Raw genomic sequence first — 21,837 nt, 5'->3', positions numbered from 1 at the left:
TAACAAGTGGTATCAGAGCCTATCTGTTAACGCACATACAGTTTAAGATCCAAACACAATCATTTCTGACACAGAAACTCCAACTAAGCCTACCAAAACTGAAGAACCTCCAAAGACACAAATTCAAAGTCGGTATGAGACCATCAGAGTTCCCATAATGAGACCATCTGAATATGCCATATGGAAGGTGAGGATGACCATGTTTCTGGAAGCTACAGATCCAGAATATCTTGATAGAATCAAGGAAGGACCTCACAAACCAACCAAGCTCGCTGTTGCAGTTGCAGGTGAAGCAGCAAAGACTGTACCAAAGGAGAAGTGTGATTATACTGCTGAAGATATCGCATCAATTGCTAAGGATGCTAAGGTACGACACTTACTGCATAGTGCCATTGATAATGTAATGTCAAACAGGGTAATTAACTTCAAGACTGCAAAGGAGATATGGGATGCTCTGGAAACAAGAGCATCCCATATCTTCAGTGTAAGATATGGGATTCTGATTCAAAGTCTGATAGTGTAAGATCTGATAAGAAAAATGTTAACATAAACTCTAATGCTAAATCCGCTGCAAATGTTAACAAACTTAATAAGGCCACAAGATCCAAGCAAGTCCGGGTCCTTAAAACTAATCATTAGTGGTCTTTGTGATTGCAGGGCAACAGGAAAAACATCCTAGTTCTGGACAGTGGATGTTCAGGACATATGACTGGAAATAAAGCCCTGCTATCAGACTTTGTGGAGAAGGCTGGCCCAAGTGTTTCTTATGGAGACGGCAACATTGGAAAAACATTGGGATATGGCAATATTAATCTTGGGAATGTCATCATTAAAGAAGTAGCTCTGGTCTCAAGACTTAAACACAATCTGCTGAGTGTTAGTCAAATCTGTGACAGAGGTTATCATGTGGATTTCTTTGAAGAACACTGTGAAGTTGTAAGTAAATCTACAGGAAAAGTCGTTCTGAAAGGATACAAGCATGGTAACATTTATGAAGCCAAGCTTTCAACAAGTACTGATGGTTCTGCAATCTGTCTGATGAGTAGAGCATCAATTGAAGAAAGCTGGAACTAGCACAAGAAACTCTCTCACTTAAATTTCAACAATATAAATGAACTAGTCAAGAAAGATCTTGTGAGAGGACTGCCAAAGTCAGTATTTGCTCCTGATGGTCTTTGTGATTCTTGTTAGAAAGCTAAACAAAGGAAATCTTCATTCAAGAGCAAGACTGAATCATCAATTCTTGAGCCTTATCACCTACTACATGTTGATCTATTTGGTCCAGTGAATGTCATGTCTATTGCAAAGAAGAAATATGCTATGGTTATAGTGGATGAGTTCACCAGATACACATGGGTGTATTTTTTGCACACAAAAAGTGAAACTGCATCTATCTTGATTGATCATGTCAAGCAATTGAATAAATTGGTCAAAGATTCTGTGAAGATAATAAGAAGTGATAATGGCACTGAATTCAAGAATTTGACAATGGAAGAGTTCTGCAAAAACCATGGAATCAACCAGGAATTTTCTGCTCCTGGAACTCCACAACAAAATGGAGTTGTTGAAAGAAAGAATAGAACTCTCATTGAAGCTGCACGAACTATGCTTGATGAAGCAAAGCTTCCAACCTATTTCTGGGCTGAAGCTGTGCAGACTGCTTGTTTTACTCAGAATGCAACACTCATTAACAAGCAAGGAAAGACACCATATGAGATGGTGAAGAAAAAGAAGCCAAATCTGAAGTATTTTCATGTATTTGGATGCAAGTGTTTTGTTCTTAAGACTCATCCTGAACAGCTATCCAAATTTGATCTAAAAGCTGATGAAGGAATCTTTGTTGGATATCCACTTTCCAAAAAGCCTTCAGAGTCTACAACTTGAGAACAAGGGTGGTCATGGAATCTATCAATGTCTCTTTTGATGATAAGAAGATTACTGGACTTGAAGATTTCAATGATCATGATCAGCTGAGATTCGAAAATAAAGAATTAAATTCTGATACTGAACACCTTGACAGTCTAAGTCCTGATACTGCAAGCTCTGATGGATTAAACTCTGAAGTCATTGAAACTGTGGTGACTACGTCAAAGGAGAATGCACCTGTGCAGGGGGAGCATACTGAAGGTACAACCACATCTCAAGAAGCATCAGAACATACAACTGGCTCTTCAAGTTCTGATTCATCAAGTTCTGATAAGCCAAGTTCTGATAGTTCTGAAAACTTAAATTCTGAAGAATCCAACTCAGAGAGCATAGTTTCAGGGGGAGCATCAGAAAATGTTGATGAAGATAGCATGGATCATGGGGGAGCATCCAGTTCTAGAGAAAACCTTCCATCTGCAAGGAAGTGGACTAAATCATATACACCTGACTTAGTAATTGGAAATCCTGATGCAGGTGTCAGAACTAGAACAGCTACTTCAAGTGAATGTCTTTATAATTCTTTTCTTTCTCAGACTGACCAAAGAAAGCTCTTCAAGATGCTGATTGGGTGCAAGCAATGCAGGAAGAGTTAAATGAATTTGAAAGAAACAAAGTTTGGACCCTAGTGCCAAGACCAAAGAACAGATCTGTTATTGGTACAAAGTGGGTGTTCGGAAACAAAACTGATAGTGATGGCATAATTACAAGGAATAAATCAAGGTTGGTTGCAAAAGGATATTCTCAACATGAGGGAATTGATTATGATAAAACATTTGCACCAGTTGCTAGATTGGAAGCCATAAGGATATTTTTGGCTTATGCTGCTCACAAAAAGTTTACTGTCTTTCAAATGGATCTGAAAAGTGCTTTTCTCAATGGAGAATTAGAGGAGGAAGTATATGTTAAACAACCTCCAGGCTTTGTAGATCCCAAATATCCAATTCATGTCTACAGGCTTGATAAAACACTTTATGGCCTTAAGCAAGCTCCAAGAGAATGGTATGAGACTTTAGCTCAGTTTCTTCTGGAAAGTGGATTTAACAGAGGAACTATAGACAGAACAATGTTCTACCTCAACCATGGAAAGGATTTACTTCTGGTCCAGATATATGTTGATGATATCATTTTTGGATCTACAAATGACAGACTTTGTAAAAAGTTTGCCAAATTGATGCAGTCAAGATATCAAATGAGTATGATGGGAGAACTTAGCTATTTTCTGGGCCTTCAAGTCAAGCAGAATGAAGAAGGCACTTTTATTTGTCAAACCAAGTACACCAGAAACTTGCTGAAGAAATTTGGAATGCAAGATTGTTCAAGTGCATCCACTCGCATGGCCACTGCAACAAAATTGGATAAGGATACTGGTAAATCAGTAGATATTACTGATTACAGAGGTATGATGGGCTCTCTACTCTATCTAACTGCTAGTAGAACTGATATCATGTATGCTACCTGTCTTTGTGCAAGATTTCAAGCAGATCCAAGAGAACCTCACTTAACAACTGTTAAAAGAATCTTCAAGTATCTTAAGGGAACAATTGATCTGGGATTGTGGTATCCCAGAGAATCAGATTTTAAAATAATAGGTTACTCAGATGCAGATTTTACAGGTTGCAAAATTGACAGGAAAAGCACAAGTGGAAGCTGCCAATTTCTTGGAGGCAGATTGGTTTCTTGGTTTAGCAAGAAACAACAGTAAATTTCCACATCAACTGCAAAAGCAGAGTATATTGCTGCAGTAAGCTGTTGTGCACAGATTCTTTGGATGAAGAATCAGTTACTGGATTATGGGTTAACCTATTTCAAAATCCCTATTTACTGTGATAATCAAAGTGCTATTGCTATGACAGGTAATCCATTTTAACACTCTATGACAAAGCACATCAGCATCAGGTATCACTTCATCAGGGAACATGTGGATGAAGGTACAATGGAATTGCACTTTGTTCCAACAGATCAACAACTAGCAAATATCTTCACAAAACCATTGTGTGAAGCTACTTTTACAAGATTGGTAAATGAACTTGGAATGGTTTCAGGTTCTTTCTCTAAATCTGCTTAGTTTTGTTCTGATGCATCAGACTTTATGATCAGTATTTACAGAAATTACTCTCTTTGTGTATTCTGTGCTTAATTGAAAATTTGCTTAAGTACTGACTGTTGTCTGATGTAAGTTTCTAAACTGTGATAGTGATATGTCTGTTAATGTAACTACTCAATCCTATGAGGATACCTGTGCTAGATGCTGACCTAGTAGTCTTCAATAAACAAGGGATCCCATGTTAGAAGTAATTATATCTGTGGAAATCCATTGACACAAGCAAATTCTGATATTGAGCTTAGTTGAGTTTACTTTGTCTATCTTATTACTAAGTCACAAACTAGAATATTGCTTCTCATCTGTTGAGTTCTGATGCTAGTAAATCTGTTTGGATGTACTAAGTGCTGATAAACCTCACTTATGAAAAGAAAAAGAAAAAAAATCAAGGATTAAAATTCAGGTACTCCTTTGAGATCTAGAGTACAAATGTGGAAGGAACGACCCAAGTGCATTGCTGGTACTAAGTAAATATACATCAGAAAAGCAAAATATTTTCTTGGTGACTTTTCACACTCTATGATTACTGGAGAAATACTCTGATAATAGCATAAATTCTGATAAGCAGTCGTGACTCACTTACACTGAGAAGCCACTGTAAAATGGAATTTAAAAAGATGCACAAAATTAGCACAAAATAGTTGAGGTGGATTCAAGCATGAACTCATTCAATAGTAGGTTTCAGAATAATGAAAGGTTTTTAGTAAAGTTTTAGTTATGCCTTATTTCTAAGATGTACTGAAGTGAATCAGACTCTACTCTTTGTCTGATATTTAGCTTCATGCACACACTAAACACTACATATGAATGATGAAAATTACTGTGGTGATCTATGTTATTTTCGATGAACAGTTATTGTGTCACATTGCACAAATTCTGAGGACAAGTTCTGATTGCACGTTCTGATTATTAAGTTCTGAAGAATCTATATCAAAATTTGTGTGAGGACTTACTAAGATAGGCATTCATTTTTCGAGTTAAGAAATCATGTTCTGATGACCGTTAAGTTCTGATATAAGTCTAAGTTCTGATATTAAATTCTGATTCTTTACTTGACTTATTTATGGATAAAATTTAAAAACAGTCTCAGTTTAAACCAGAATATATTGAAGTGGAAGATTAACAGTCACTATATTTAGGGATAGTGGTACTCGTACATGCACAGTCATTTTTTTTTCTTGCTACTTGTGCGCATTAAACCATGTTTTACCTTTCCAATGACTGTTTTTCTTTTTCCAAGTCTGTGGAGACGAGGTAGAATTAATTCTACATGTCACCATTAAATTTCTTTGCGTCTCCTGGAATTCTCTTGCCTATATAAACAACCACTTCACATCAGCCTTCACATCAAATCTTTTATCACAAACTCACCTTCATAATCTTTATATCAAAAACACCATGGTCAATTACAATATGTTTTTGAACTATGAAACATTTAACATGGAGCTGAGCTGTGAAGCCTGGCAGCAGGAATGGCACATCACTGCCATTCCTGATGAGATATGGAACTCAGTTCCCCAGGAGGTACTCACCCACCTCCTGTTCTTCTACATGGACTACCATCACCATCTGGAGCGATTGGAGGAGGAAAGGTTGGAAGCTCTCCGCCAGCAAGAGCAAATCATACGACTCGCTATTCTGTTTGTCGAGAGTAGGAAGAAGAAATGATTTATTTTCTTCTTCCTGTTTTTCTTCATCGTCAGCCTTGCCCTGCTTCTTGAGCTAGGACTAAGGCTGTTGATGTTAGGTTTAGCAGCTTAGGATAATCTTGTAAAAGTTCTGATGTACTTTAAATTTCATGAATGTATTCTCTCAATATATTAATGAAATTTCTTTTTTGCAAGTTCTTGTCTCTGAGACGTTCTGAAATGCATTGATAAATCCTGATAAATATTCATATTCTGATGACCATTATAATTTAAATTTAACTTAAGTTCTAATTTTACGTTATCAGTACTTGTTCCTTTTATTTATTTTGGTCATTCTCACTCGAATTTTTTTCAGAATATTGGTGTTGCAGTAAAAAATAATTGAATAAGTGGAAACTCTTTCAATCTTGAATTAAAACTGACTTACCTTGATTAATGGAATTACTGGGTAAGTGGAACGGTTTTTCCTTGAAAAACTGCAAGTGGGATTTGATCATTGATGGAGCTAAATTTGTTCCAAATAACTATGCTGCAATTCTTGTTAATGCTGAAGCTCCGTCAGAGTTGCATTTTGTGCAAGATCTTCTTGCACACAGTGAAATCGGGTATGCCTTGACCCAACCTTCAACCTCTTCAAGCCAACAAGTTCTGACATTTTGGAGGACTGGAAACTTTGATAATGGTGGTCAAAATGGTACCCCTAGTATTGTTTTCGAAGTGGCTGATTCTACACATGTGGTAACTCCTGGTACAATTCGCAAGGCCCTACATCTACCAGAAGAATGTACTTTTTCAACCCCAGAGGAATCATCTCTTCAGGAGCTAATGGCCAGTTTGGGGTATGAGCAGAGTTTGGCAAAGCTTGGGCAGTTGAAACGGGCTCATATCAGGAGGGAATGGAGTTTCTTCTTCGACTGCATCACTAAAGCTTTTGGGAATAAGTGTTCAAATTTTGATGTCATCCCTATAATGAGTCAGCACATCGGGTATGCTATCATTAACCAAACTCATTTTGATTTTGCAACTGCTGTGATAGGTTTTATTGGGGATAGGATGACAGAGCATAGGAATGTTGTCTACTTTGCTAGATTCTGTCAGCTTATATATACTTTTTGTACTGATGAACCTCATTTAGCCAGTACCTTAACTCCACCTTTCAAAGTTGCAAAACGTTACTTTAATGACCTGGTAAATGCTGACACTAAGAAACAAGTGGTTAGACCTTTACAGATTCCTCAGTCTGTAAAACAGATCTTGGTAAATGCTGATCCTGAAACCTATAGATCTGTTTATCCCAATGTCCAACCACCACATCTCAAATACCACAACAACCATCAGAACATGCCACTCATACTACTCAACCTACCCTCAGGCAATATCTCAAATCATATCTCGCCACTTCACAGAATGTTCAATCTTCATCCTCAGGACCTACTGTGAAGCCCTCATCCTCCAAGCCAAAGAGGACAAAGACTGTTCCTCAAACACCTCAGAAGAGAAGGAGGATTGCTTTGAGAGACGAGTAAAACATTGAGGAACAGGTTTCTACATCAGAACCTGTTGTCAAAGAAGCTGAGAAAGTTCCTTCTCCGAAGGATTCTGGAATTGAAGGATCTAAGCTTTTCAAAAGGCTTAGAAGAATGACTGTTGCTGAAACTCCCAAGAAATCCATATCTTCAAAGAGATACAAGAAACAGAGGGCAAAAAGGCCAGTTTCAGATGATGAGGAAGCAGCAGCTAAGGAATGAGATCAGGAATCTCTGATCTCACAAGAACCAGAATCTGCTAAAGCCACTGCTTCTCCATTAACTCCAACTAAGGAAGCTGCTACTGAAAATGCCAAAACACCATCTGTGTCTCCTAAGACTGTATCTCCTTTTAATACAGGCACAAGTGCTGATATTGACATCCAGACCTTGGTTGTGCCTGAAGTAATTTGCTTAGAAGCTCCAACAGCAACTAATCCATCAACAACACATGTTACTGATGCTGCTCAAACTTCAGAATTATCTACTACACCTTCTCTGCATCTAGATACTGATGATCAGAATATAGGTGAGCATCCGGATATGGCTGTTGATCAGAACTTAGAACCAGATCAGCAATTAGAGGATGCTGCTGAAGCCTCCATTGCTACTCATACTGTTGTTATATCAGAAGATACTGATTCTGTAAGTTCTGATGCTGCAAATGCTGGAGATACTGGTGATGCTGCTCCAAATGCAGATGATGATGATGAAGCAGGTCCTTTAGGACATGCCCCTCAACAAACTGTTCTTAAATTTGAACTTGTTAAGAAGTTTGTTACAAAAGAAGCACCAATGCCTTAGAGTGAAACTCCTGCAGGACAAGAGTGGACTAAGGAATGGAACTCAGTTACCTGTGCTCCAACTGCACAGCATCTGGCTGAGCACTTCACAAAAGCTGATGAAATGTTAAATACTGATGATTTCAAAATACATCTTAGAGTCACTGCATTGAGTACTAAACATTAACAAGGTCTCCATTCAACTACTCATGCAGAGTTACATCACTTAAGGGAAGAACTAATGAAGCAAGAACAAGTTCAAAAGATTGATAAGAAAAAGTTCTTCCTACCTATGACAGGGTTGCTTATATTGAGAAGACTCAAGAGAACCAACAAGCTCATATTGATGATATTATGAAAAATCAAGCTTTTCGGCAATCTCAAATTAATGAAATCCAAGCCTCAGTGGAATTGCTTGTCTCTCTTCTATTACCTGCTGATGCCAAAAAGGGGGAGAAAGTAATTAAGTCCAAATGCAAAACTGATAAGACACTGAAAGGGAAGGATGATGAAAAGGATGATCAAGGAAACTCTGGAATGGGTAGAGGTCATAGTCAAGGTAGAGGTTTCTCATCAAGAAAAGCTGAAATCACAAGTCACAGGACAAGTTCTGATACTGGGAAAAGAATTAGTTCTGCTACTGGTAAAAGGATAAGTTCTGATGAACTTTTAGATCTTGATGAAGAAATGTCAAGACAGTTATTTCTTCAGGAAAATCCAGGAATGGACTTGGAGAGTTTAATGGAAGAAGAAGCCAGACTTAAATCAGAGAAAGTCACATCTAAATCTGAAGCTTCTGGTAAAAAGACACTTCCAAAACTCAAAGGCATTGTGATAAAAGAAAGGACAAATACTGAAGCAACATTGGCTAAATCACAACCGCAGATAGATCCAAGATCCAAGGGTAAAGAAAAGGTTGGTGAACCTATCAAGGTTTATGTGCCTCCTGAGAATGAAGAAATCACTGATGAAAAGGATGATCTTGCTCTGACTTCAAGAAAAGTTCTTAAGACAACCTCTGACATGGCTCAAGTTGTTCAGAGTCAAGAGACAGTAAGTTCTGATATTTCGAAAAAGCAAGTAACCTCTGACATAGCTCAAGTTAACTTGATATCAGAAGATAAATCAAAGACACTCCTACCAGGATTCACTAAAGCAAAACAGACTCAACCTTTGAAGACTGCTACAAGTGGTTTTGAAGCAAGAGTAGTTACTGGAAAGGAAGCAAGAGATACAACTGGATTGGGAAGTGCTGATGAAAGAAGAATACAGAACACTACCAATGATCCAACTTCCTTGAGTGATCCAAGTATTGGAGCAACTCCTGAGAGATTGAATCAACTGGAATCTGTACAAATGGTTTACCATACCTACTTGAAAGAACACATCTTATTGTACTTCATGACAGATGGTAGGGTTTATCATATAAGGCAAAATGCCTTTCCATTGAAGTATTTTGAAGAAGTGGAGCATGTACTATTCTTACTTCAAGTGAATGACAGATTGACAGGAAGTGCTACAAACTATTTGAAGGATCAGATTCAGAGACAGAAAAGGCTTTATTCTGTTAAGTCTGACAGCACATATGTTCCAAAGTACAGAGATCACAAGGGTGATATAGTTGAAATGAAGCCCAACACTGCTAAGATTATAACTACCTTTCTGGGTTACATGGCTGTGGAATTCAATCTTGAGTCTGATAAAGCTTATTTGATCAGACTGGATCAGGATATAAGAAAAGCAAAGATTAATGATCTCAGGGCTGCAATCTTTCAAATTGGTGAAGATACTGCAGAGCTTAAAGATGTTAAAAGGAGGATGATTGATGAACTTAGATATGCTGGGAGATATTTGTTGAAGAACTATCTCAGAACAACTCCTGACATCAGAGAGATCAGAAGATGAAGCCAAGTCAAGATCTACATCTGATTAAATTCTGATATTTGTACAGACTGAAGTTGTTATCAGAAGTTAAATATTGGTAAAGCTTTAAGGACTGTAAGTTGTAGTTATCTAGTCTAATTCTCATGCATTTGTAATTTTTGACATCATCAAATATATATTAAACTTGTATATTATGCTAATTTACAAGTTGGGGGAGATTGTTAGATATATTTGATAATGTCATGGCTAATATGATTTATGTTTAGTTTTCAGATCTTACTTAAACAGGATAAATCAGTAGTTACTGGAAGTCAGGACTTAAGGATATCAGTACTTATATTATCAGGAGATAATCATCAGAAGATGGATATCAGAACTTAAGTACTGAAGGACGATCAGATAAGAACAGCAGCTGATTAAAGGAAAGAAGATCGAGATAAACATAAGAAGAGATATGCATGAAGAAGGAATTCTATGAAGAATAGAATACTTGGAAGAAAAGATATCTGATTGATATATTTTAGGAAGCAGAATTATATTCCATATCAATTAGCGATTATCTTGCAACTGTGTAGTATATAAACACAGACATAGGGTTTACACTATAAGTGTTATCATATTCGAGAAGATTATTAATTGTAACCCTAGCAGCTCTCGTGATATTTGTTCATCACTAAGAGGTAACAGTTCCATACTGTAACAGAGTTTATTGTTTCAATAAAGTTTGTTTTCTGTTACTTGAGTTATTAAAGTTCGATTTGATTGTACTTTACACTGTATTCACCCCCTCTACAGTGTGTGTGTGACCTAACAAATGTTGTTTTAGATGAACAGTTTATGTGTCAGATTGCATAAATTCTGAGGACAAGCTATGATGAAAGTTCTGATGATTAAGTTCTGAAGAAATGAAATCAGAATTTGTGTGAAGAATTGCAGAAATAGGCATTCATTTTTTGAGTTAAGAAATCATGTTCTGATGACTGTTAAGTTTTGATATAAGTATAAGTGCTGATATTAAATTATGATCCTTTACTTGACTTATTTGTGGTTAAAATATGAAACAGTCTTATTTTAAATCAGAATATGTTCGGGTGAGATATTAACAGTCAATACACTTAGGGTTAGTGGTACACGTCCATGCACAGTAATGTTTACTTGTTTCTTGTGTGCATTAAACCCTATTTTACACTTCCAACGGTTGTTCTTATTCTCCTCAGTCTAGGGAGACGAGGTAGAATTATTTCTACCTGTCAACATTAAATTTCCCTTGCGTCTCCTGGCATTCTATTTCCTATATAAACCAACACTTCATTCCAGCCAGTACATCTCTCATTTACACTCAAACTCTCAAACTCATTTCTTCTTCACTCATCACAATCATGGTTAATTACAACTTAGCTCTGAACTATGATACTTTCTCTGTCACCATGAGCTATCCAGAATGGCAGCAGGAATGTCATGTTACTGCCATTCCTGATGAGGTTTGGGACTCAGTTCCCCAAGAGGTTCTGACAGACCTCTTGTTCTTTTATATTAATTACCATCGCCATGTTGAGCGACTGGAAGAAGAACGGTTGGAAGCTCTTCGACAGCAGGAACGAATTATTCGTCTCGATGTTCTTTTTGTTGAAAGTAGGAAGAAGAAATAGGTTTTGTAGCTTAGGACAATCTTGTAATTTTGTGCTGTAATTTCAATTTCATGAATGTATTTTCTCAATATATTAATGAAATTTTATATTTTTGCAAGATTTTGTCTCTGAGTTGTTTGAAATTATGATGCATTTTTAAATCCTGATTTACCCATATTCTGATGACCGTTTTTATATCTGATACAAATCAAGTTCTGATTCTGACATAGCAGTACCTGTTTACTTGATTTATTTTTTTGGTCATTCTCTCACTTAGTGTATTTATACAGAATATTGGTCTCGCAGTAAAAATAATTTTTTTAAGTGGGAACAGTTTAAATTTTAAATTAAAACTGAACTACCTTAATTAATGGGATTACTATAGGTGAGCATCAGAATATGGCTGTTGATCAGAACTTGGAAGCAGATCAGCACTTAAAGGATGATGATGAAGGCTCCATATCCTCTCATACTGTTCTTTTATTAGAGGATGCTGAATCTGTAAGTTTTGATGCTGCAAATGCTGATGATACTGCTGATGCTGCTATAAATGAAGATGCTACTGCAGCTGGTCCATCAGGACATGCACCTCAACAAACTATTCACAAAAGTGAGATAGTCAAGAAGTTTGTTACAGGGGAAGCACCAGTACCTTGGAGTGAAACTCCTAGAGGACAGGAGTGGACTAAGGAGTGGAACACAGTTACCTTTGTTCCATCTGAAAAAATTCTTGCTGAGCACTTGGCAAAAGCTGATGAGATGCTAATTAATGATGATTTCAAGACACAGCTAAGAGTTAATGCACTTACTACAAGGCACCTTCAAGGTCAACAGTCTGTCACTCAAGACAAGTTGAACAGGGTTCAAGAACTCTTAATGCAGCAAGATACACTTGTCAAGCTGGACAAGAAAAACTTTTTTAAACTTACCTTTGACAGAGTTGCTTACATTGAGAAGACTTAAGAGAAGCAACAATCTCAGATTGATGAAATTTTGAAAAATCAAGCTTCTCGGCAATCTCAACTCGATGAAATCCAATCCTCAGTGGAATTGCTTGTCTCTCTTCTCTTACCTGCTGATGCCAAAAAGGGGGAGAAGGTACTTAAGTCCAAATGCAAAACTGTTAAGACACTGAAGGGGAAGGATGATGAAAAAGATGACCAGGGAAACTCTGGAATGGGTGGAGGTCATAGTCAAGGTAGAGGTCTCTCATCAAGAAGAGTTGAAGCTACAGGTCATAGAACAAGTTCTGATACTGGAAAAAGAATTACTTCTGATAATGGTAAAAGGATAAGTTCTGATGAACTTTTGGATCTTGATGAAGAAATTTCAAGACAATCATTTCTGAAGGAAAATCCAGGAATGGACTTTGAGAGTCTATTGGAAGAAGAAGCTAGACTTAAGTCAGAAAAAGTTAACTCTAAATCTAAAGTTTCTGTTGGTAAAAAGAAACTTCCAAAGGCCAAAGGCATTGTGATAAAAGAAAAGATAAATATTGAGGCAACCAAGGCCAAATCACAATTGCAGATAGATCCAAGGTCTAAGGGCAAAGAAAAAGTTGGTGAACCTATAAAGGTTTATGTGCCTCCTGTGGATGAAGAAATTTCTGATGAAGATGTTGATCTTACTCTGACTTCAAGAAAGATTGCTAAGACAACCTCTGACATGGCTCAAGTTGTTCAGAGTCAAGATATAGTTAGTTCTGATATTACAAAGAAGCAAGTAACCTCTGACATAGCTCAAGTTGACTTGATATCAGAAGATAAGGAAAAGGAAACCTTTGACATTGCTCATGTTAAACCTTCAAAGATACTCCTACCAGGTTTCACCAAAGCCAAACAGACTCAACCTTTGAAGACTGCTGTAAGTGGTTTTGAAGCAAGAGTGGTTACTGGAAAGGAAGCAAGAGATAAATCTGGATTGGGTAGTGCTGATGAAAGAAGAGTACAGAACACAACCAATGATCCAACTTCCTTAAGTGAACCAGGTATTGGAGCAACTCCTGAAAGATTGAATCAACTAGAATCTGTACAGATGGTTTACCATACCTACTTGAAAGAACACATCTTGTTATACTTCATGACAGATGGTAGGGTTTACCACATAAGGGAAAATGCTATTCCACTGAAGTTTTTCGAAGAACTGGAACATGTATTATTCTTACTTCAAGTGAATGACAGAATAACAGAAAGTGCTGCAAACTATTTGAAAACTCAAATTCAGAGACAGAAAAGGCTTTATTCTGTAAAGTCTGACAGCACATATCTTCCAAAGTACAGAGATCACAAGGGTGATATTGTTGAGATGAAGCCTAACTCTGCTAAGATTATAACTACCTTCTGGTTTATAAGGCTGTAGAATTCAATCTTGAGTCTGACAAGGCATATTTGATCAGACTGGATCAAGACATAAGGAAAGCTAGAATTAATGATCTCAGGGCTGCTATCTTTCAAACTGGTGAAGATTCTGCAGAACTTAAAGATGCTAAAAGGAGGATGATAGATGAACTCAGATATGTTGAGAGATGTTTGTTAAAGAACTATCTCAGAACAACTCCTGACATCAGAGAGATCCAAAAGTGAAGCCAAGTCAAGATCTACGACTGCTCAAATTCTGATATGAATACAAACTGAAGTTGTTATTAGAAGTTAAAGTTGGTAAAGCTTTAAGGACTGTAAGTTGTAGTTATCTAGTCAAATTCTCATGTATTTGTACTTAATGTTTTTGACATCATCAAATATTTGTTAAACTTGTATATTATGCTAATTTACAAGTTGGGGGAGATTGTTAGATATATTTGATAATGTCATGACTAATATGATTTATGTTTAGTTTTCAGATCTTACTTAAACAGGACAAATCAGTACTTAACTGAAATCAGCACTTATACTGAAGTCAGAACTTAAGTCATCAGTACTTAAGGTTCAGGAGATATTTATCAGAAGATAATATCAGGACTTAAAGGAAACGTTCAGATAAGGAAGGCGGCTGATTGAAGAAAGAGAAGATCGAGATAAATGTAAGAAGAGATATGCATGAAGAAGGAATTCTATGAAGAATAGAATACTAGGAAAAAAAGATATCTGATTGATATATTTTAGGAAGCAGAATTATATTCCATATCAATTAGCGATTATCTTGTAACTGTGTAGTATAAACACAGACATAGGGTTTACACTATAAGTGTAATCATTATCGAGAATATTATTTATTGTAACCCTAGCAGCTCTCGTGATATTTGTTCGTCACTGAGAGAGGACAGTTCCATATTGTAACAGAGTTTATTTCTTTGAATAAAGTCTGTTTTCTGTTACTTGTGTTATTTGAATTCGATTTGATTGTGCTATACACTATATTCAACCCCCTTCGACAGTGTGTGTGACCTAACATTTATTATCAGTATTTATCTATCAACATATGTCAAAGCTGGATTCCAGGAAGAGATTGATTATATCTAATAGACTTGATTTGCAGAAGATATGTCGGTGTAGGACTTTACTTAATTATAGCAATCAATAGTTGGATATGTATTATATTCCTTATTCATGTATATCCTATTAATTAGATTTATTGTGTAATTGTGCAGTATATAAGCACATATTAGGTCTACATTATAGGTGTTGATTAACGTTTTTATCATTCATGTAACCTAGCAACTCTCAATGTTATTTGTTCATCCTTTAGGAGAGTTTTGTAAACAGTTTTTACTTATTAATATAAAGATCATTCTTCATATTTGAGTTCAATAATCAAACTAATTGTTACATATTGTATTCACCCCCTCTACAATATACTAAAAGGCCTAACATATGTCATGTTCTTCACTCATATGGATAATCTTTCTATCACTCATATAATGGACATCATATTCAAATTCTCCGAGGTCAGTTGTCTTTCCCCTAATACTAAAAAAAGTGAGAGCTTCTTCTGTTATTTTTACGAGTAATATGACTGAACGGTTTGATAAGACCTACGGTATTCCCAGGGGCAAGCTCCCTATTCATTTTTTAGGCGTGCCTTTCATATCTTCTCAGCTGAGTATCAATGACTGTATTCCCTTAATTGGGAGAATCATGAATAGGATCAATGTATGGTGCACTCTTCTCCTATCTTTTACAGGACATGTGCAACTTATTAAAATTGTCTTATGCTTAATCCAATATTTTTGGTCTAACCACTTTATTCTCCCAACTGCTGTTCATAAAGAGGTTCAATCCTTACTCACAAAATTCTTGTGGCGTGGTAAGATCAACGAAAACTATTTTTTTTACCAAGAGAAGTAGAAGGTTTGGGTGTTAAAAACTCATTGGAGTGGAATCATGCCTATATTATTTATCATTTACTTAAGGTGATTTCCAAGCCTCCTAACTTAAGGGCAACTTAGGTTAATAAGACGGTGCTTAAATGAAAACATTTTTGGAATTAAAAATCCCAACAAATTGCTCTTGGATATGGAAAAACCATTTACCTTTAAGGCTAGTGGTTCTCCAGTTCATAACATACTCTATTGGGAGAGGAGAGGATATTTCCTTATGGTATGATCAGTGGTGGAGAAACTATTGTCTTGCTCAACTGCCTCTATAATTCGACAATATGGTCTTAATGTTGCATCTACTACGAATCATCTCATCATGACTGGAACCTGGTGTCTCCCTCTATAGTTTAAGTGATACAAATCAAGAAACATTAGTAAATACTTTATTAGACTCTGATTCCTCAAATACTGATGAAGCAAATACTGATAACTCCGGAAGCCTTGATTCAAGGGAGTTTCAGGAAATTATGATGGTACACATCAAAGTGAAAATAGAGACTTCATGGATCAAGAGGGAGAATTTACTTCAAGAAGTCAACTCCCCTCTGCAAGAAAATGGACTATGTCATACACTCCTGAGTTAATCATTGGAAATCCAGATAGTGGTCTACAGACCAGAAAATCCACTAAGAATGAATGTTTCTACCATTCTTTTATATCTCAGACTGTATCTAAGAAAGTGAAAAAAACTCTTCAAGATGTTGATTGGATCATAGCAATGCAAGATGAACTGAATGAATTTGAAAGGAACAAAGTCTGGACATTAGTACCAAGGCCAAAAGATAGATCAGTAGTTGGAACTAAATGGGTATTCAAAAACAAGACTGGCAGTGAGGGCATTATTAGCAAGAAAAAAGCAAGGGTGGTTGCAAAGGGTTATTCACGGGAAAAGGCATTGACTATGATAAGATTTTTTCTCCAGTTGCAAGACTTGAGGCCATCAAAATTTTTCTGGTCTCTGCTGCTCACAGGAAATTCAAGGTGTTTCAGATGGATGTGAAGAGTGAATTTCTAAATTGTGAACTTGATGATTAATAAACTTAGGTAAAATTTTGGTCAATTTAACTACATCCAAGTCAAATGTGACAATTAAAAAAAGACGGAGAGAGTAAGAAAATTAGGTAAAATGGTGGGATCGATTAATACTGAATGTATAAAATGAGTATAGTGTCGGATGTGAGTGACTATTAGTTAATATTAATATTATAAAACTTTATTATTTTTAAATTATATAAAATTGAGAGAGATGTCCTACAAAACTGCATAGAAGTGAACGAAAGAAAGATGGACTACAAAAGAACACAAAGCAAAGCAATACTTACTGCTACAATACCTAACTTCTCTTACTATGCTTTGAAGAGGTAAATACATTTTCACCATCAACTCCTGCTACTATACGTTGAAGAGGCAAATTCATTAAATAGATTGTAAATTAGAATATATGTATTTATTATTTTAAAAAATATATAATTTATATAACATATATATTTTAACTATTAGGATAGGATTGGTTTTTTCAGTTCGGTTCCGACTAATAATTGAAATCACATGTTTCGGTTTTTAATTTTCGGTTTTGGCTCGATTTTTTACACTTCAGTTTTTAAAGGTTTTTACCACTTTTGATTTCGGAGAAATTTTATTTTTTACTCAGCCCTAGTAGTACTCATGTGCTATTGAGTAGTATAAAGTGTGATACAGAGGTTAAAAAAATGTAACTTAGTGAAAAATAAAAAAATAAGTAAAGTGGGTAAACGACTCGCATGTGATAAGGCAATCATGAAACCTTTGACCGATGTACCTTGCTGGATACCTATCCAGAAGTTTTCGCAACTCAATCAGTATATATGTAAATGAGTATAGAAGGTACAAAAGCATATAAACTGTCGGAATTAACTAATATTTAATAAATAAAGTGAGTGTATTGAAAAAAATAATGGATGAAAAAAAAATTAATAATTTTTATATTATAAAATTCTACTATTTATGAAAATTAAGTGTGGCGTTCAAAAGAGAAACTATATAAAAATGATAAACTGCATAAAAAATGAACCGGGTAGAAAGTGTACATAAAGTTATTTTTCCGAAATCAAATTTTATTACTGACGGAGAAACAGTGGCACGATTGGAAACTTATTATTGTAAAAAGTATGTGATTGAATTTATTTTGACTGGGAATCCAAGCTAAAGTTTTGGGACTTCCTCGGCAGTTAGTACGTAAAATGATAAGGAAGAGAAATGAATGTTTATGATGAGAAAAAAGAGAGGTTGAGCGGGTATATGACTTGAATATCTCAACTAAAACGGTATTTTCAAGGTTGGATTGTTTTCTGAGTTGTATTTTATTTTATTATATATGATATTTAATAGATATAAATATTTTTACCGGGATTGCAGCATTATTTGTCGATTTCTCTAGACTAGAAGTACTCAATTCATCCAATTTTAAAACTTAGAAAAATATAAAAATATTGAGAGGAACAAATATATAACAGAAATGAGGTTAATTTAAATTTAAAGATCTAAAACAAAATTCTTCACAACTGTTTACAGGATTTCAGGGATAGACAATCCGAGTTATCCTGTCCCTTATTCTGAGATAAGAAGCAGGACTTGGACAATGCTGACCAATTCTTGCCAATTAAAAAAACCACCATAGAGCTACCACAATTCAAACACCCCGCTGGTGTCTCTACTCTCTAGGCCCCCAAACTTTCTTCGGTCCTCATCGTATTAGCAATGTCGATGACAAATCTGTATCGAACATCTGACTTCAAAAGTCTCTCCATTGCGGTGTTCACATAGTCCATAGGAATAACTTCAACATCAGCTGTTATGTTGTGCTTTGCTGCAAAATCAAGCATTTCTTGTGTTTCCTTTATCCCACCATTAATAGTGCCTCCAAGAAGCTTTCTCCCTGTAAAATGTGACTCACATTTAGTATAACAATGTAATGACAGGACAACATTTATAAAATCATTGATTAGCAAGGTGAAATGCTCACCCTTAAGCAAAGAGAACACTGGCAGCTCAAAGGGCTTTTCAGGTGCACCAACCATGACAAGCTTTCCATTAGGCTTTAATAGATCAAACAGTGGAGCAAGAGGGTGATTCACAGGTACAGTATCGATAATTCCATCAAGTGAGCTCCTGGCGCCCTAAATGATTTCAATGAATGATAATTAGTAATCAAATCTTTCAATCAAATTTCAACTCAAATGCTAGCTTTAAATCTTAGTGCACACCTTCATTTGTTCCTGGTCACTATTTAACAAGAAAGAATCAGCACCGAGTTTTTCCAATGCTTCCTTCCTTTTGCTTTCAGAAATATCTATTACCGTAACCTGTGCACCAAAAGCTTTTGCCATCTTCACAGCTACATGGCCTAGCCCACCTAAGCCTACAACACCAATCTTAGTACCAGGCTTGTCGAGTCCATAGTATTTCAGGGGACTATAAGTTGTGATCCCGGCACACAATAGAGGAGCACCAGAATCGAGTGGCAAATTCTTTGGCCATCGAAGAATGAAATGTTCGTCCGCAACCATAGTATCGGAATACCCTCCGTGTGTCATGGTTCCATCAAAATATATAGAACCGTAGGTATCTATTGTATTTTCACAGTGACTCTCCCTGTTGTCGCAGCAACTTTCACATGAACGACAAGATCCAACTAAGCACCCAATTCCAACATTATCTCCGACCTTGACTTTTTCCACTTTGCTCCCAACTTCAGTCACCACACCAACAATTTCGTGCCTGTATCAGTTATTACTTGTAAATAAGATCATACAATATTGGCAGGATTAGTATCTAATTCTTACTCGTTCTGGTAAAAGTATTAGTTGTCAATTAAGACAAGGTAGCGGAAGGACTAGCCATCCCATTCAGAAAATGATAATATAAACAGTTGGCATTTGATCACTACTAATCTAATTATGCATAACTGCCGGCCGAGCTTTAATTAGGGTAAAGGGGCCATAACCAAAGACAAAGAACATATAGGAGTTTTAAACAAAATGTCAATTACAGAGCATCAACTTGCTCCAGAACAGATAATAGATAATCGATTTAAACAAGTTGCATCTAAAATCTAAAACTATTTACTAAACAACAAAATGGTTTAAAAGCCAAAATATTGTTGGTAATGTCACCCGAAAATCATCAATTCAAAGATTTAGACTCCGCCAACAGGAAATAAGAAGGCCACAAAATACAAAATCAACATGCAACTGCCAGTATAAACATATTAGTCATGTACCAAAATCAGAAACATGTAACATGTCCATTTTGATTTTACAGAGAGACAATGTAGAAGAACATACCCAGGAACGATAGGATACGTGGTGAAGCCCCAGTTATTATGGATCATGTGATGATCAGAATGACAAACTCCACAAAACAGAACTTTGAGCCTCACATCCTTCTCACCTGTTGCCCTGCAACATTCATAATTACAACAACAACAACATTAATACGTTACGTAATCATCAAGATCAAACATATATATATATATGTATTTTGAAAAGCCAGAATATCTAGATCAAAGATATTATACCTTCTGGAAAACTTAAACGGAGAAAGGAGACCAGTAGTGTCCCTTGCAGCCCAGCCAAAAGCCTTGACAGGGTGTTCAATTTCTGACGATTTCGCCATTGTCAAATAAAAATTTGAGATTGTTTAATGAAATAGGAGAGAGATGAGTTTTTTGATGTGTTAAAGAGATGGGTTTGACAGGGTATATATAGTGAGGGTGATGCAACCGCTGAGGTAATTGGAACTGACTTTAATCCTACGAAAGATATAAAAATAGATAAAGCTGACTCATCACACGGTAATCGAAAGCTAATGCTGACTCAGCTTGCGCTCGTCCTGACTCAGCTTGCTGGAACATGCAGTTATCCGGTGGATTAAATTTAGGGGATCTGACCAACACATTGAATATTTTAGTTTCTATTAAATAAAAATTGTGTTAGATTAGATACTTATCTATATTACTTTAAAGGTTGATTGGTTAATACTTTCCAAAAAACAGGTTAACACTTATCATTTTTCATTAACGCTACAAAGTACGCTAACTCAATGTATGTCTCTTGATAGGAATAAATAAATTATGATTAAATACTGCAAGATGTGGGCTGCTAGGCCCAATAAAAAGATATATGATACTCAGACCGGAAAGGTTAAGCCTGATGGACCAGATCAGGCCTGATGGAATAAAGAAGGCCCAAAAGCCCTGATTATTAATTAATTTCGTAATTAATTAATAAGGTAAAAATCAGCTATTGAGAAGAGTCCCGATAAGGATATAAATCCTTATAGATTATCCTCAAGGGGACCTAAAAGGATAAGGAATCGGTTTCCTACTATTTAGGACTCCTAAGTCCATTCTAATTATGAGACTTGCCCACCAAGTCTCTTATACCAAGCCCAATTCAAGGACTCCCAACATCTATATAAGGGGCCTCACCCCAAAGATCAGACTACGTTTTTCGGCTTGATTCTCTAATTCACAGAGATACGTAGGCATCTCGTAAAGGCAGATCGAGCCACGAAACACGAGAGCAGCCATTAAAGGCCTTGAGCTCCCGAATCTTAGTAATAAGTACAGCAAATAATAACCTTAGTTTTTTATCCATAACATTTGGCGCCGTCTGTGGGAAACGCAACAACAACCATGGCGAGAACACGGAGAACATTTGGAGCTCTAGAGGAAGGAACACCATCAGAGACAACCCAGGTGATTTCATCAACCGTGGAGGTTCCTCCCCATTCAACTTATGCATCTACTCAGGAGGAAGCCCAGACAGGGGCAACTCAACCTCAGCCACAAGGGACAACTCCCCCGACTATTCAAGGTACAAATCCTCAAGTTCAACAAGTACATATACCTGTGAATTCTCGACCCGTCGGGTATGAATATTCAACTATTGTTATTACTAACCCCCCTTACGGGATGCCCCTTCACCCTGAGGTTGGAGGAAGCGGATATGCTGGGCGAAGCGAAGCACGAGGGCAGTCGCCCCCCT

At 36.4% G+C, this 21,837-nt stretch overlaps 1 protein-coding gene across 1 annotated transcript; it reads right to left on the bottom strand.

Annotated features, from left to right (window-relative positions):
- Positions 1 to 18,297: 18,297 nt before the first annotated feature.
- LOC141712208 (mannitol dehydrogenase) lies at positions 18,298 to 20,524 on the bottom strand. Its single transcript, XM_074515053.1, has 5 exons — positions 20,367 to 20,524; positions 20,134 to 20,247; positions 19,054 to 19,567; positions 18,813 to 18,966; positions 18,298 to 18,725 (listed from the first exon to the last, which is right to left on the bottom strand). The coding sequence occupies exons 1-5, from the start codon at positions 20,462 to 20,464 to the stop codon at positions 18,508 to 18,510; spliced, it is 1,098 nt and encodes a 365-aa protein (XP_074371154.1). The 5' UTR covers positions 20,465 to 20,524; the 3' UTR covers positions 18,298 to 18,507.
- Between the last annotated feature and the right edge of the window lie 1,313 nt (positions 20,525 to 21,837).

This window comes from Apium graveolens, chromosome 3 (genome assembly GCF_009905375.1).
Source record: "Apium graveolens cultivar Ventura chromosome 3, ASM990537v1, whole genome shotgun sequence".
NCBI classification, from domain to species: domain Eukaryota; kingdom Viridiplantae; phylum Streptophyta; class Magnoliopsida; order Apiales; family Apiaceae; genus Apium; species Apium graveolens.
This window is presented reverse-complemented; position numbering and strand designations above follow the sequence as displayed.

Excerpts from the sequence above, each read along its gene's own strand:
- LOC141712208 (XM_074515053.1), bottom strand. The coding sequence starts at position 20,464 with ATGGCGAAATCGTCAGAAATTGAACACCCTGTCAAGGCTTTTGGCTGG. Across the intron at positions 20,248-20,366 it reads CCGTTTAAGTTTTCCAGAAG|GGCAACAGGTGAGAAGGATG; the intron begins GTATAATATCTT and ends TGAATGTTGCAG. Across the intron at positions 18,726-18,812 it reads AGTGTTCTCTTTGCTTAAGG|GGAGAAAGCTTCTTGGAGGC; the intron begins GTGAGCATTTCA and ends CACATTTTACAG.